This window comes from Hyposmocoma kahamanoa, unplaced genomic scaffold (assembly GCF_003589595.1).
Source record: "Hyposmocoma kahamanoa isolate Upper Pololo Valley unplaced genomic scaffold, ASM358959v1 93, whole genome shotgun sequence".
NCBI lineage: Eukaryota > Metazoa > Arthropoda > Insecta > Lepidoptera > Cosmopterigidae > Hyposmocoma > Hyposmocoma kahamanoa.
Genome location: NW_020654810.1, coordinates 12,950,942 through 12,968,883, shown reverse-complemented (window position 1 = coordinate 12,968,883; position 17,942 = coordinate 12,950,942). Strand labels below are relative to the sequence as shown.

General features: G+C 34.8%; 1 protein-coding gene across 2 annotated transcripts in view; it reads left to right on the top strand.

Moving 5' to 3' along the window:
* The first annotated feature begins 1,564 nt into the window (after positions 1-1,564).
* Positions 1,565-17,942, top strand: part of LOC113237389 (laccase-2) — an 80,568-nt gene continuing 64,190 nt past the window's right edge. Inside the window, exon 1 of one of the 2 annotated variants that reach the window (XM_026473822.1) lies at positions 1,565-1,933. In XM_026473822.1, the coding sequence (XP_026329607.1) occupies positions 1,837-1,933 (97 nt within the window). In that variant the 5' untranslated portion in view covers positions 1,565-1,836. The remainder of the gene's footprint in view (positions 1,934-17,942) is intronic. The other variant, XM_026473823.1, reaches the window with a different exon arrangement.

Below are 17,942 nucleotides of genomic sequence, written 5' to 3'. Positions count from 1 at the left end.
CAATTGACGGGTATCGTCAATTGTTTCACTTCAAATCGACCAGCTTAACTTGAGCTTTGTTTACTATAATGGAAGAAAATTGAAAAATTACAATTTAATTACCGATGAAATGTGATTCCGTTTGTTTTGTAATTAGATTGTTAGAGATATTATCTTTATTACACTAAATACAGAATATTTTTGGAATATACGGAGACGTATACACAGGTCTGTTGTTAGCGCTATACTATTTCAGCTTTCTAATTTGTGATTTTGGCGCAAACGAGAGTTGATATTTGAAAGTGATAGGTCCATTTGCCCGATAAGTCGCCAGGGTAGGAGAGCCCTTATTTCGTCTCTATCTCTGGTTATATATTAGATGTCTCACACGTACTCTTACACCGAAAAGCAAAGAGATCATCTTACTAACTCTTGCGTGCATCTCGATCTTGAGCTGCCTGCGTCACAAATTGTTACGCCGTTGTTAACGTTACAGAGTCTGTATCGATGTAGGTATCCTTTTAGCAGTTATTTATACAATAAAATACGATACAGACCGTTACGGGCGTAATTTAAAAAAATGCTAGATCGGAGATTGTTTTTCTCACATTTTAAGTAGAATATTATAAGATGATTACCTCCTACCCTTTTGGTTTAGAAAACATAATTACGTGGAAAAATATTTTGTTCTTTTGCAAGTTTGAAATGATTGTTACTAGCTCTTAATAGATAGGTCACGGAGAAAACATGGGTAGTCTTTATGTACATACTTCTTTGTTTATATTTTGAATTGTAGTAGCCTTATTATGTTATTTATTAGACAATAAGGTAAAATATGAAGATAAGGTACAATAAAAGCTTAAATACTGGAAAGTAAAACCAGAATAAAATTATTTTGAAGTGTTATTTAATGGTAATGGTATGAGGGATAACTGACAACCGCTCCTGTGCAAAAATATCAGTGAGATTCTAAATATTTTCTTACTTTAGAAGTAAAACATTTTTTTATAATATCAAGTGACGGGACGAACAAGTCGTGCGCCTGGTGTAAACAACACGCCTGTCCATAACAGTTACAGTGAAACTAAGAATTTTAATTCGCAAAGATCTGAGGGGAACTGAAACTGAGCCTGTTACTTTGGAACATTAATTGACAAGTCCCATGTGCCTGTATTTCACCAGCCTCTTATCTTTCAAAACCGGAACGCAGTAATGAGATCATTACTGCTTGACGGCAGAAATAGATAAGGTGGCAGTAATTCCCTGGATGAACTCTTTCACTAGGAGCTCTACTGCTACTAAATCTTCTTTGCAATGGCCTACAAAATAATAAAAATAAAGAGTAAGTACACGCTACCATTTCTCTTAAACTAACTGAGTACAGGTAGTTCAAGCATATCGCTAACGACAAGCTAGGCGGCAGCGGCGGTAGCGCGTGACGTAAGCAGAGCAGCCTACAGTCTGCCGGGCTAGATAGTTATTGCGCTCAACGATAGCAAAAGTGTCTGCCGACCCTGGCGCCCCCCTACGCCAGTGGGGGGGCGCACTTCCAGCTCCCTTCACCTTCGCGCCGCGCCGCGCACGACCAATGACCGCCCGCCCCGAGCCGGCGAAAGGTTTTACATACAAGTGGAATTTGCACTAACAAAGTGCCATAAGTCAAAATATAGGGTAGTCGGGCAGTTCACTCGACGGTTGTGCAGTCGCCGGCTCACGCGGGATCCGACTTTAATAAATACGTTTTTCGGTGTTGGATTAAACGCGTTCAAATATAACCGTGCCGGGCAAATGACCGCGACAGTGCTAGCTCAATATTCATCGGATTGTTAGATTGCAGAAACTTACTTGTGTGTTACCATGGGGTGCAGTGCAAGATACTGTTTACTGGCTCTATCTTTGTGCCTAGTTACTGAAAATGCCTTAGGTGTCAGAGTGATGCCCAAGAGGAAAAAAGGTAAACCATAATATTTTATTGTAGCATTACCAGAATTAAGTAAAATTTCAAAGCTGATAATTTGTAGTTTCAATAACAGATATTAATTTTGCGTAATAACAAAGCTGAGGAAATAATTGTTGGAAACTTGTTGCAATCATAATAATTGAAAAGTCATTTATGAACTGTAAGTTTCCTTATTAATACGCACCTAAGCAAAATAATGTGTACGTAAAATTATATAATATAATTTCATATCATTCTTTGTGTTTACAAAGAATGATATGAAATTATATTATGAAAAACAAAAAAAAATCCGTGATTGTAGCTAATGATTAAAGTTAGATATTCAATTAACAAGAATGATATTAAAAAACTACTTCATACTTTCATATTACTTACTTACTTACATTCATATATTACTCTACTTTTATTTTTACCATATATTATTTTTATTTCATTTTAACAAACTATCCTTCCTCCAACCTAGTTCGCATTTTTATCTGTTCACACATAACAAGAATTGAGTACAATAACACACTAAACAACATCCCGTCTAACGACTTCTAACTTTTATACTATTTACGTTATACTCTTTTCATTTCTTCTTTCTTTCTTTCTTACCAAATTGAGCGTAACCACAGAATGCATGAAAAAATTAGAGTCAAATAAAAATAAACTTCAAGAAAATGACCTACAATTGAAACAAATCATCACGTAATAGAAACTTTTGAACAAAGTTGCAATTTGTATGCTAATAGAGTCGAGCAAATGTGCATTCAGGTTGAACACAAAATGTTTGGTCACAAAATGTTATCAATCGTAGTGGCACACTTGACGGTGAAACGTTAATTGAATTGAAAAAAGCAATAAAATAATTAGACCGTACATATTTGTGGAACAAGCGAGCTTACGAAAACGAAATTTATTCTACTTACGATTAGTAACAGATGAACAAAAACTTTATATTAAAGTAAATAGAAAAATAGTATCATTATTTAAAGTACACATACAAAGATAAATAGTGTAATGTAGGTGTACAGTCATGAAAAACGCATAAAAATTACAAATATAAATGCTTATGAAGTAATTTCATATGTAAATTAGATAATTGTCATATACTATATACATAAATCCGTGTGTCATGCTTTAGATATTTTCTCGGTACTTACAATTAGAAAAAATTCATTATTGAGCGTAGCAGACCTGCAAGCTTGCTCTGCAATATCCATAAAAGGCACATTTTCAAGTAGTTTTCGTGCCTCCCCTCATTAGGAGCTGCGCAGGAGTAACTGTGGCAAGGTTATGTGGAATGTGGTAACGTTCGATTTCTCAAGACTGGGTCAGAATTCTCGTACATCCTGCGGACCGATATTTAATAGGGGCCCTATTATAGTGTCATTCCTAATATTACTTAGTAAGTTAATAAACGGTCCTAGTTTATACTATAGTGTAAATGAAATTGTTTAATAGTTTCATTGTAAACTCAATAAGAAACAATTTTTTTCGCGATTGATGAGTCATTGCTCTACGACTGATACGGCATAATTTATTCGAAACATAAATTCTAATGCACCATCCAAGAAAATTTCTTAATTTTCTTTTTTTAATTTTCGAATCAGTAACACATACATTGACTTGCCAAATTTATGCTCTTGACACGATATATTATATACTGACAACATTAATAATGTTGTAATATTATAAAACTTGGTTACACTACACCGTGGTTCTTACCACTTAAATTTGACAAGTCAATGTATGTGTTACTGATTCGATGACGATAAACAATAATGAAAAATTCTTAAACCACAATTTCCGTTTAAGTAACATCTTGAACGATGCTGTAAAAAAAGTAATATTGCCCTTCTTATCATAACTAGCTTAATCGACATTTTTAGCTAAATTAATTTATTAATATTATGTGGAGCGATTTTTTATAATCTCATTTAGTTCAGTTTTATTGTTAATCAAAATCAGCTCATAAAGTTTATAAAAGAAGAAACTTTAGGTGTAATTATCTCTTCTTTTACCAAAGTGGAAATGAATTAGTTATGACGAGAAGAACAGAATATTACCCATTTTACTATATCTTATTCGTGAAAATACATTTGACCGAAAAGCAAAAAACTGGATAGATGAACCATGTTCATCTCCTATCAGTAATCGACAAACCGTTCAATTTAGATTTAAAAAAAAATCTGTTTTTCAAAATAATCGAAGTCTTCGGGAATATGGATAATTTTTAACTATGCGACCAACATCCGGACTCTAATCAAATAACGATCACTTAAAAAAAAAGTGATGCCGTACCATTGATTCAGCGAGAGTCGTCCGACCGGTCGTCGGGGTATCGCTAACTAGTAGCGTGGCCGTTGCGACGTTTTCCAGATGATTAGAGTAATTGCAAATTCGCCAAAGCGAGAAATTGCTTTGCACTTTTGATCTTACCAACAATAATTTCTATGGAACTGTAATTATCATCATGAATTTGGTTCTTTTTCTTGTAGATTAATTATTAAAATATCAAAGACACACGTCAGGCTTCGAAGCGGTGGAGCTCAGAGCAAATTTATGCAGTATGTATGAAAATCGCAAGCAGATACGACCCAACGATTTTCAGTCAGTTTCAAATCAACGTAAGAATATTGTGCAGCCACCATTCGCGATGTAAAAAAGCGAAATCGTTTCTATACTACCTAAACTTAAACGTACATGTAATAACAATGACATATTATAATGAATTTACACTATAAATCTCAATATCTGCTTCTATTCTTGTTATACCATCTTAACAATCTTGTAATTATCATATATAGATTCGGATTGATTGTGCTTTAAAGTTTTAATAACCTAATTTCGTTTAATATATCACAAAAGAACCTTGTTTTGTATCGCTTAGTTCGTTGTGTTATATTTAAAAAAGAATCTACCACCGCTGAAGACAAAATATTGTGAATACCTACTGAATGAAGCCTGAAAACAAAAAACTGCTGAGACTTTTATCGTTTCTTCAATAGACTTTTACTCAATTGTTTTAAGTTTTTAATTGTCGTCATATTACCTGGTACAATATTCTTATTCATTTTATTTACTTCAATAACTTTTTGACATATTAGTCATATGACGAGGTATAAGGTTTATAGAAATTAACACTTATGTGGTATAAATTTCTGAAAATTCACGTACGGATTTTGATTCGTATTCTATACTGTGACATAATATGGAAGAATTCAACGTACTTAATCCCGTTGCCGAGTTCGAAAAATGTTAGCTACTTTTCAAAATACCTATCGCGTTCAAAATAAGAAATGTGTATGTATATATATATATATATATATATATATATATGGCTTGTAATAATGTGCATTATAATACAGAAGAGATCTTAAGAAGTAGTCTCTCTGTAGTTGTGCAGACGTTATTTGTTTACTGAAGACTTCTCAATATTGTAAGCACGTAACCATAATATCTCTAAACGCACGTTAAGACGTTTATTGCCATTTTAATGGTTTAGGAAACACCGGCTAACAGGCTTTCTGTTTTCTTACAGTTTCACTTGCATAGATTTACAGTTATGCAACACTTACTTTTAGCTATTTTATAATAGGATACGTTATATTATCTGTTGACAGCATCAGGAAATCGGAGTCTCCATAAAAAGTATATAAGCTACTGTTATCAAAAGATGGTTACATTTTAATCTTAATTATCTAGCAAACCGAGTAGAGTTTGTAGGTCTTCGCGATTTTTACACATAGAATATGAAACTATAGTTTTCGGTTTTAAATCGCTTATATTGGTTTGCTTATACGGTCGGGCCGTTTACAGGTCTCATGGTCACAGCTGGCTGATTGTTAAGAACCCGAAACGTTAAAAGTAATGTTCTTCAAACAAACGTTTGAAGAAACAACAAATACAAATGCATTACACGTGATGTAAATCTGAAAAAAAAAGAAACAAAGCGAATATTTAGTTTTCGTCAGTTCAATTGCTCATACAATTTTGAATTTAAAAAAAGAATTGCAAGCAGTGTGTACTTAATTCGTCATTAGCGAAACTTAGAATCGGTTTAAAGTCGGTACGCCATGGGTTGCGAGTTTGCTTCTAACACAACACTTGATATAAGTTTAATTTATGCAATCTAGTTTTTGTGGCTTCCGATCCAGTGCTGATTAATTAGCAGATTAAGTGAATTCTTTAAATGGACGCAAGAAAGTCTATGTATGTATGTGAATGGGATAAAAACACGCTCGATTTCTAAAGTTAGCAATTAGTAGATAGTTAACAGGTGTACGAATACAGGGCTCTACGTAGTAAGGTGCAAATTTTGCCTTTGAATAGTTGAAATAGCTAGTACAGTACTATACCTGAATCCAATCTTCGGAAGCTTCGGGGCAATTCAACTTTTACGGAAACTATTGACATTATAATTATCTGGCTTATCAGTTTACAACTCTTCATCATCACAATCAGTCCATTCATACGTTCCACTGCTTGGAACGGGTCTCCTCTCGGCTTAGAGTTTAGGCCATAGTACGAGTACGCCCTGGTACACCACACTGGCCTTATGCAGGTTAGGGACTTCACACGTTTTCCGAGTGTTGTGAACCTTCTTCGACGTGCAGGTTTCCTTACGTTTTCCTTCACTAAAAAGCTCATGGTAAATTTCAAATTCAACACATCAATTCCGAAAAACTCAAAGGTGCGAGCTCGGATTCAAACCCACGGCTTCTGCTTGAGAGGCTACAAGTCAAACCACTAGTCTATCATGGCTTACAGTTTACTATTACTACGAATATTAACGTGATATCTATCACGTTAATATTCGAAACAAACATTTATGAGGGAGATAATGGCGGAGGCCGAGCATTACAAAACACGGTGGAGCTTCTGTACGTACCATACCGAATTCGCAAGTAACCGGTCCTCGATTCTCTGAACACCTACCCGCAAATATGAAGTGTTACAAACACCTAAATATTTCATAAACAACTGAAACTCCTATTATTGGATAATTATTGGTAGCAGTAGAACTCCTTGTGAAAGAGTTCGTCCAGGAAAGTACTACCACCTTACCTATTTCTGCCGCCAAGCAGTAATGTGAACATTACTTCGTTCCGGTTTTGAAGGGTAAAGGTGCTGGTGAAATTACAGCCACATGGGACTTGTCAACTTATGTCTCAGGCTGACAGGCGCAGTGGCAACTGTTATGGACAGGCGTGTAGCCTACCACCAGATGCACGACTTGTTCATCCCGTCTAGATGATTGTAAAACGTAGAGAATTTTGTTTTGAAAAATATAGAAAAATGACGTATTTTTTGTTATATGTATTATAATATTTTATATTAACTATTATCGTTTATGTTAGTGACGAGTACATTATCCATTAACATTATATTTGAAATTGTAATATCGGGACATTGGTAATTTGAAATAAATAATTCTATTCAACTCGATAATGATAATTATAATAATAATAATAACGGCATGTATTGTACGCCGATTCTTGGACCTGAGCCGCTGACTCCGGCCAACTGTGTCAATGCCGAGGAATACCGCCTCTTCCACTTAAAAATTCAAAATTTATCTTTTAGGCCATGGGAGAGGCGAAAGTGTAAAAATAATGGTAATAACGCTGTGTGAGTAGCCCCATAATTAAAAAACCCTGTGTGGTGGTGGTGTGTGGGTGCAAACTCAAACTCAAATCATCATTATTTCATAGGTAGGCAAATTACACTTGAAATTGTCATATTGATTAAACTCTAGTGCTCATTCGTAAGGCAGGGTCTCCTGAGAAGAATGAGAACTCTTTCACAAGGAGCTTCTGCTGCCACATTTGGGATTTATAGGCCATTGCATAGATGCAATCGCGCCTATGTATCGATGCAGTCGCGCGTTTGCATCGATGCAATCGCTTATAATTCGCAAGTGTAGCGTTGCAATCGCGCGTTTCACGAACGCACATTTGCATCGCTGCTAAAAGTCACCATGTGTAAACACTCTAAGATATGGTTACGTTAGATGGATCAAGGAGTTACTAAGTGGTCGCCTGTTTTCGTAAAGCTGTAAAACACGAACATAACACAAATCTGTAACATACATACAACTAAAAAAAACAATCTTAACATCACAAATGAATTAATGAGTGTACATACAAGTCGAAAAAATTATAATGAAATAATTTCCGTGACGTTGGATGTATTGTTGTAATTTTTTATATGTATTTATTTTACAAAGTGTGTGTATTGTGATTTCACTGAACATTTCCTATGGAAATCGATTTTGAATTTCGCTACGTGTATTGATACAGTCGGCCTATGGATTTTAATGACGTCCATGCCTTTCATTGTAAACGGCTGTACATTCGATGTAAACCAAATTGTAAGTGTGATTCAATTTCCCATCATAATTCACAACACAAACACCACATCTAGGTACGCTTTGCATTATTCATTATAAACCTACCATTAAGTTTCAATGGACATTCTAATAATTTAGGAGACCGTTACTCTTGTTGAACAAACATCTGTTGATCATAGTTAATAGATCCTGTTCAGTTTGGCTTGGGAATTGATACTCATTTGTTTTTAAAAATGAGTGTTTTGCTTTATTATGAGCCTCTTTTTAACGGACTTCAGAGGATGTTCTCACAACAGTATTTTTTTTTTGTATGTATGTTACGCGATAACTCTAAAATTTGTGAACAGATTTTGATGATTCTTTTTTTATTATAAAGAGTGTTTGTTACCGAGGTACTCACCTCGATATTGGTCCCATTTAAATTTGAAGTAATATTATTTACTTATATTTATATGGCCTACATTTATTTCTCTCGTGAGTTTGGGTATAATTTGTAGTTGTCTATGTGTGTGTACATGGCACCCGGGACATAGGGTGTCCCTAGTGCAGGGCTATGTTGAGTGTGTGCGTTATTTCTCTAAAAAAAACCTCTAAGGGTGGCAAACTACGAGATGAATCCGGGTTTCACGCACTTTTCGGTAACAGATTTCAATAAAACTTGGCAAATAGATGTAATTCCACGAATTTTCGAGATCGGTTTTTTTGGACTCTGTACTGGGATTATTTTTGTTAACCTGTAGTATCCCACAGCTCGGTAGAGGTCTATTATTTTAAAAATATGTATTTTATAAACTGGTACTATCAGAAATTGAACCCAGGATCCAAACTCAGGACTCAGAACCAAACGCCCAGAGTGCTAACCGTTAAGCCACTATTATAGTCGTCATTACAGTACAGAAATAAAATGCTTAATATATAAGTATACAAAATGCCGTAAAATAAAAATATATAACATAAAATATGTAATGTAAAGTTTATTTATGTTTATGTTTGCACTATTGCTGAAAAGATTCCTTGTGAAGAAATTGTACCCACATTATTTCTTTGATTTACTATCTAATAAATATATAATTACGAAATCATACTCTACGATTGGTAAGTCCAAACCTTCATTGCATTATTTTCTTTCATGTCTTTTTTAAATTTATTTCAGCACAAGCGAGTTGTGTAAGAAGGCATTATAATCCAATTTAAATTTGTCAAAGTGTTGGGAAAAAATGTCACAATATTCCGTTGTGCATTATTTTGTGAATATTGCTTTTTCCGATCTCGTATCATCATCGCAAGCGCAAAAGAGCAGTTGGACTGCGGTCAGAAAACAGGTAAGAAGCATGCACGATCGCTCGGCAACTGCACACTGACTGTAAATTGGCTGCACACCAACTGTACTAACAGCCGGCAGTTACAAAGCATCCGAACTGCTTCTAACATCTATTTTGAAACTATGATGCAATCGGAAAACAGCTCGTGTGACTATGCACTTAACTACATTTTAACAATTATTGGTTTTTTTTTTGTATTCCAAGTGACGAGACGAACAAGTCGAGCGCCTGGTGGTAACCGACACGCCTATCAATAACAGTTGCGGTGCCCCTCAGAGTTTTAAATCGCAAAGATCTTATGGGCACTACCACTGCGCCCGTCACCCCGAGACATAAGTTGACAAGTCCCATGCGTCTGTAATTTCATCAATGCCCTTACGCTTTGAAACCGGAGTGCAGTAATGCTCGCAATACTGCTTGGCGGCAGGAATAGCTAAGATAACAGCACTTCTCTGGATGAACTCTTTCACAAGAAGCTCTACTGCTACTGTACTGTCTCACAATATCTTGCGACTTAAATACAACCTACAAATATTCCGACCTAAAAGTAAGTGTTATAAGATCTATATTACATACTGATAACCTCACAATTATACAATACTGAGTTACGAGTTGAGCATTGCATAAACAATACGACGCAATAATTGATAAGCGACTGATTTGTTTTATTAAAACCCTGAAACTGGTTTATAAATGGTTTTATATAATCGTATGGTTGTATGTTCAAATACGGAAGAGAACAATTAACTTTTAAATTGGTATCAGATGTAATCCAAGTAATCTATAGATTAAGCTGTATGTAAAAAATATTTGTAGTGTTATCATTGCCGTAGTACACAAAATAAACATGTTAAAAAACAACGAAATATATGTTTTTCGCTTTATGTGTATGTACGTATAATTAGAACAGTAAGAAGTAGTAACTGAAGACTGTCTGCTATTACAAAAACCTTGAAACAGTTTTAAAAGCTTTCGCCTAATCTTAAAGGTTCTTATTCAAATCAGGAAAACAGTAAGACGTAAAAACAACGTAATGTACACCTTAAGTTATTTGTACAAAATATTTGAACTGTTGCCTGTACCGTTGTGCAATAAATAATAATGTAAAACGAAAAACAACGTAACTTATGTTTTTGCCTTATAAATTAAACTTAATATTACCTCACAAACCGTACACTCGTAGATATACATAGACTTGATTTTCGTTTATTCACTAAGACTGAGATTTACAAAACGAAATTTCCCTAAGTTTGAGCAAGAAATTTCATTTTGTAGTTACAAAAACTTGCTTAGCCTGGCATTTTTGCTTACTCGAAGGCAAAGTTGGATTTATAAATCTTAGCCTTAATAATTATCACTAATTACAGGTTTCATACCAAGGTATGATTTCTTTTTAGCCGACTTCAAAAAAAGGAGGACGTTCTCAATTCGACTGTACGTTTTTTTTGTATGTAACTTTTTTTGTGGACCGATTTTGATTTGTTGGACAGAGGGTACCTCAGTAGTGGTCCCATTTAAATTTGAAGAAAATATTCCACCTCTAAGGGTGGTAAACTAGGGGATGAATGACTTTTGAAGTCGGATTTTTAGTACTCTGTACTGAGATTATTTGATTTCCCGATATTTCGAATCGAGTATATACTACTTGGTCACGGGTTGACTAGCCAGCGGCAGATGACTGCTTTAAGAACAGACTGTCTACCGTCTTTCGCTGTCGACGACTACCTTAATATCAATTACTTGTGGCGTTACCATTGTCACTCACTTTTTTCCGACAAATTGAAATTGAACTATTTTTGTTTTCGTTATAATTTTTGTAAGCACTAAGCACCGGATTTCATGCACTGGATTAATATTGAGAAAACAAAAAGAAATCATACCGTGGTAAGAAATCTGTAATTAGTGATATTTAGATATTCACTTATAGGTACAAATACGCCTTAACATTGTCAGTTTACATGCATAGATCATTATCACATCATCATCACGTAGAACTGTCCTGCACTCTTTACTATGCACTACATTCTAAACAAATGTAGTAAAATGTCACTTTCTTTTAAGTAAATATTCCAATCACATATCTAGGTCCTACTTATAGTTTCTATGTACACAAAAAGTCAACAAATCAGCTCTCTAATCTATACAATCGTATCGAATATTAAGCAAATATTAAAGAAAAACACGTATTCTCTTTGTACAAACAAAATCTAATATCTATTTACAATTATAAAAATATCTTTTTTCTGTATCAAGTAAGATCATTGTTTTTCCGTCAGTAGAATCGTCATCACCAGCATTTATTTGCATCGTTAATCACGCTTTATTGTATCACTGGTAGGCTAATTTAATCTGCAGTGTAGCCACTGAAGCACTGCAAACGTTTAGCAATATTGATTGTCAAGGCAGCACATTTCTTGCTCAGCTTACATATTTTGAAACATTACACCAATTAACTGGTACGTATCTATCAATCAGTACACTGCACGTTCCACTTCCTAGAGTTATTCAGCCGAGGTATAGGCTATCCTATTTCGTCAATAAACTGTCTATAATGTAAATAGAACCAGTTTCCGTAATTATATTCCACGTAATATACGGTCCATGTATATTTATTTTTGAGCAATAATGTATTTTTAAGAATTCGTAACCATAATTATTAAACAAAGATCGAGCACTTAGAAAAAAGTCACTTCGATCCTGTTGGATTCGAACCAACGTCTCCCAGCAAAATCGTGTGAAGCGCTATTTTTTTTATAATATCAAGTGCCGGGACGAACAAGTCGTGCGCCTGATGGTAAGCTACACGTCTGTGCATAAATAACACTTGCAGTGCCACTCAGAAGTTTAAATTGCAAAGATCTGAGAGGCACTGCCACTGCGCCCGTCACCCTGAATCATAAGTTGACAAGTCTCATGTGCCTGTAATTTCACCAGCACCCTTAGCCTTCTGCTATGGAAATATACTATCGCTATGAAAATGGTTATGAAACGTCCTTAATTACAATTCATAACTATATTAAAAAGCTGTTTTGTCAAGAAATTAAAATATACATTTAATAAATTTTCTTACCAGAAGAGAGAATTGTTATTGTTCATCAACTAGCTGCATTAAATTTTAGTAACTACATCCAAATATAAACAACATCCAAACCTTGATATTTCTTTCTCACATTCCGCGTGAATTCTCGATATGGATCTCGAAACACAGTAAAAAATTTTTGTTTGCCGGTATACTCACTAGAGTAATTATCACACGCTTCTGAACAGAGGAACAATGCATTGCGGTCAGAATGTGGGGCTGTGTTGTGACCCGCGTGCACCGTCCGTGGCCCGCTCTCTTGCGCAACCGCACCGCTCTTGATAATATGACGTGTGAACTTTATGTGATTGACAGATGCAAGGACTGTATGATTAATCTCATCGTGTATATTCATGTCATGGTGGATTATAGAAATAGGTAATTTGTTTTTTATTAAATTGTCGTACCTATAGGAAAAAAAAGTCATACCATTTAATTTATTGCTATGTTAACTCAGCGTGAGAATTTTGACAATAGTCTAATTGAGATTTTTTTAATAAATTCTATTATCTAATACCAGTGTAACTAAAATAAGAAGTCATATCAGATATAATTTTGCGGTTAGAGCTACATGCCATAAATCTTGTACACGTTGCTTATTAATCTATTAGCATGGACAATAAACAAAGACAGTCTTAATGCGTCATATGTATAAAATTATTACTCGAAATAATCACGACACATGACCACTTAATTTGTTCATTATGTAACAAGTCATATCGGATATGGCATGTACCCGATATTCGGACACCTAATTAACATTACTGATTTGAATTAGATGATATAACGCCTCGTTTCGAACTCAGGTGTTGCGTAATAAATTCTTCACTTTCGCTGTACACATAGTCCTCGTCTTCTGCAAGGTGGGCCAGTGGCAAGTGAGCAAGCATCCGTCGTTTAAACGCGCTCTTGTCACCATCAATGTTACCAGTTTATGTACGATGTATAATTTAAAACTTTCTCTGAGAGACGACCGCTCCGGCCGCAGTAGCTGTGGTCAGATTTCCCTTTCCTACGCTGTTTACGCCTCATTGAACCGATTATACCACTGTTAGCAAAATGTGATACAATTTGTAATAATGCGTCGAATAAATATGTGGGTGTTCCGCCGTCGAACATCGCAATAATCGCGTGTTCCACTACGTGAATTTGAAATTGAATCAGCGCGTACAAAGCCAGCGAGAATAATTTCTGGGCCACATTAAATCGACATGTCAGTAGTTAAAAAGAACAAAAGCAGCTAATGAACTAGCTTTTTGTAACGCCAGAATTTCAATGTAAAAAAAATAATATAGAAAATTAACGATTATCCCCAATTACAGGTTTCCGACTATGACTTAATTCTTCCCCCAATATTTTTGAGCGGTTACACGCTGCATGTTCACGGATTGAGCAGTAAGCGACAATTGACAGCTTTATGGTTAAATTAAATTGAATCAGTGTTCAGAAGCTTTAAAGCTGGTAAAGCATTAGCATAGTGTTGACATTTTTTTATCCAGTCTGATGGTGGCGTGCCAGAGAATCGTGAATGGAGCGGCTGCCTATTATCCGTGCTAGTGACCCTCCCCGCTTCGCCGCTTCACCTGTGCCAGCATCGCCGAACAGGTGTACACACCTCGATCCAGTCGCTGGTGCCAAATCGTACGATAACCACACGTGTGCATGGGATAAGATTTATTTCTTAATATTTGATAAAATTACGCGTGAATGGAATAAAGAGTAAACTTTAATGCTATTTCAACAACGGCTAGTGCATTTGTGTTATATTCGTTTCAAACAATATAGTACCAAAGACATGTATTATGGACACTAGAATATTTTCGTGACGGACGGGTATCAAAGAAGATTCTAGATTCTAAGAAAGATTCACCAAAAAAATTAGAAATTAGTTTATTCAGTAGTCGCATAAGACATAATGTCGAAATAAATACTCAAAATGTTAACCTTTTTGAGACGAATTTAATTAATTAAATTTTTATTGAATTGATATTCAATTATTTTTTGTGAAATTACTCCACTAGTTTGTTATAATTATTAATACAAAGATCGAATTGGAATTTTTCTGAGTGTTCGATCTTTGTATTAATAATTATAACGAATTTAATTTTCAAAGAACGTTTCACTTGACCACCGTTTACATACGGCAAATCGCCGTGTTAGCGCTTTGACTGTCCGAAGCGCCAGATATTGGACCAATGTAAATCAGCATTGCGAAATTTTCTGTCTACCCTTTTTCGTTGTCGGTAATTACCCTCACTTAGATTTGTGGCGTTACCATAGGCAGTCACTGTATCGACACTTTGAAACTAAAGTCGAACCACCAATATGTAAAATGTTAATGATTTGATATAATTATTTTTTTATTGTGGTAAACAACTAAATATTATTCATAATTTCATCATCACCACGAGTGAGTCTCCACTCATGTGAGGATTCAAGCCGTAGTCCGCCGCACTGGTCCAAAGCGAGTCGGGGACTTCACACGTTTTCCGAAGGTTGTGAACCTTCTTCAACGACCAGGTTTCATCACGATGATTTCCTTCACGGAAAAGCTCATACAAAAAATAGAAAAATGTTTATTGATTGTATCTAAAGATTACTTTAGATTTAATTATGATGTAGATTTAGATTAATAAAATTTTTTTGTAAAAAATAATTCAAGTGTGTACTTAACTATTTGTGTCCTACTGATATTCATACAGATATAAGAAAAAGTCAGAAAGTTTTGCAAATAAAAAGCCGCTCAAATGGTAGAAAGTCACTTCACAGAGAAACCCGGAAAAGGAAACACGAAATGGCAATTGGCAATACAAAGCGACCAACTGACGCAAAATATGCCACAGGCGAAATCCATAACCGAAAAAGATAAGTCAGCGATTACCCGTAACATTGTTTTCAACCCAGTCTTTAAAATTAACATTAATAAAAACCACTGAGCTACAAGAAGGCAAGTGACAAAATCCTTGTACGTGAAATCATCAATGACGTAAACTTCATTCCAAATTTAAGAGTTAGAAAGTTGAGATGAGACCATATTCTCCGGTTTCGTTGTGATATGCCATAAATATATAATCGATTTAGCAGGCATGATCGAGTCATTCCGAGAGGCGAACGCTTCTTTCTCTTAACTTATGCATCGATACGAGGCGGCCTAGGTCAAGTACGACGTCTATTGCATCTAACTCGCCAGAGTTGTCGTCTTCAATCATCGAACTTAGTGATACGTTGGAAACCAGGTATTTTTAATATCAGAATACATAATAATATCAGAATAATAACTAAAAACAAAAAAAAAATAAACAAAAAAATTAATACTTCGTTGTTCGACGGAATTGCTCCTTACTGGTTCACTCTGAAATAAATTTATCCATCCATCGTTAGGTGATTCATGATTTAAAGATACAATAATCACCATATTATATTAACTGATAATTGTATAACATAAATTCACAATGTAAGCTCATTAAGTCCTTGCACCACATCTATAAGTAGTTGTCAATATTTCGTAATTGATATCTAGGTAATACGTAAAAGGCCTAATGGAATTCAAGAATGTGTTTTAGTATTTATTGGTTGATCTACTTGTATTACAATATCGAGAGCAACTGGTGCACAAGAATGTTCCCATGGCTACAAAAGTCACAGCTCCTTATTATCTGATTCATTGCCCCTTCGCTTCTTTGCAAGATCTAGTTCTTCCAATCCTACGCTACAATGTGTTACCAATTGGTTAGGCCTATTTATTTCGTAATTTTACTTGTCCTGTTGCAGTAATATATGTATTATTATTACTTTCTCCGTTTACCGTTTACCGTTTGTCTATGCAAGTAGGCATTATAATATTACGTATATCTTTATGTTTTCATAGATTAGTGGATAATTCCTTTACGTAACGTATCCTTCCATGTACGTCATGTGGTTTATTTTATTTTCAGGTACGTCTACTGGTAGTGTTCTTCAGGGGTGCATTCAATAACTACTCTTCGGGTTCGTACGTAATTAAGTTTTTGATATTCTTAAGTGGAAATTAAATCATTGGCCAACTTCGAAACAGACCAATTATTGAACCTTTAAAATAAAATTTTAATAAGAAACTTTAAATTAAAATTTACAAAAAATGCAATCAATATAATATGATTAAAAATCATTATTCCTTTACAATATGTATGTTGCGAAATTCTCCAAATCCTTTACTTTTAATTAACGTTAAAAGGAAGTTTGAATATACAAAATTAAAAACAAGCTTAACTGTTTAAATCAGCAGCTGTTAATTTTGTCGTCATACTTTTTATTTCTTTTTCTAATTTTAATTTTAATTCTAATTTTTTTCTCTTTCTCTAGTTTTAATTACTTTACAAATCGATATAATCGTCATTGCGGCGAGGTCAATCAATTAATTTCAATGAATTGATTTATTTTGCGCATTCCCTTTCTCGTAACACTTTACACCAATTAGAAGGACAGAAAGTGACTGTGGTCTAGGCACTTTTTATTTTCCATACATGGATAACTCGGCGTCCAGTTAGCTCTTTACGTCTCAATGTGTAAGAAATCTGCAATATCAATCACAGAAATTATAAAAAGAATCCCATATATCTAAGTTACGCATGCTTTCACACTTTTTAGTCTCAGCCACCGAGCTGTCAATTATTGTCAATTGCTTTTATTTCCTTACTTAATTAATAGATCTAAATAATTGTTTGGGGTAGTAACATGATTAAGCCCGATCTCTTTTAAATTGAAGGCGGCTACTTAGTCGTAAAAGCACGTTTTGAAATCAAATGACACAAATCATTATAGAAATGTTGCAAATATCATGCCGTAAATTTGCTTCTCTTGCCATGTTATTTCATTTGTAGATCTTTTTATAATACCAAATAATGGAACGAACAAGTCGTGCGCCTGGTGGGTGAAATGCCTGTCCATAACAGTACCAGTGCCACTGCGCCCGTCACCCTGAGGCATAAATTGACAAATCCCATGCGCCTGTAATTTCACCAGCACCCTTATCCTTCAAAACCACCCGGAGCTCTATTGCTACTAAAATGAAAATAGCATGAAAATAAAAACATGTCACGAGTGTTTTAATGCCTAATTATGTACAATTATATACACTGCTTTAGCTACACACATATTTTAAGCTCTCTGTGATGTGTTCAGCAACCGCATGTTACGACTGGCGAAAAGGCGGCAAATAAAAACGTTTTTCACGCATGTCACACAACCCTAGTTTTTATTTTTAATTCATAGACAAACTAGAATCGG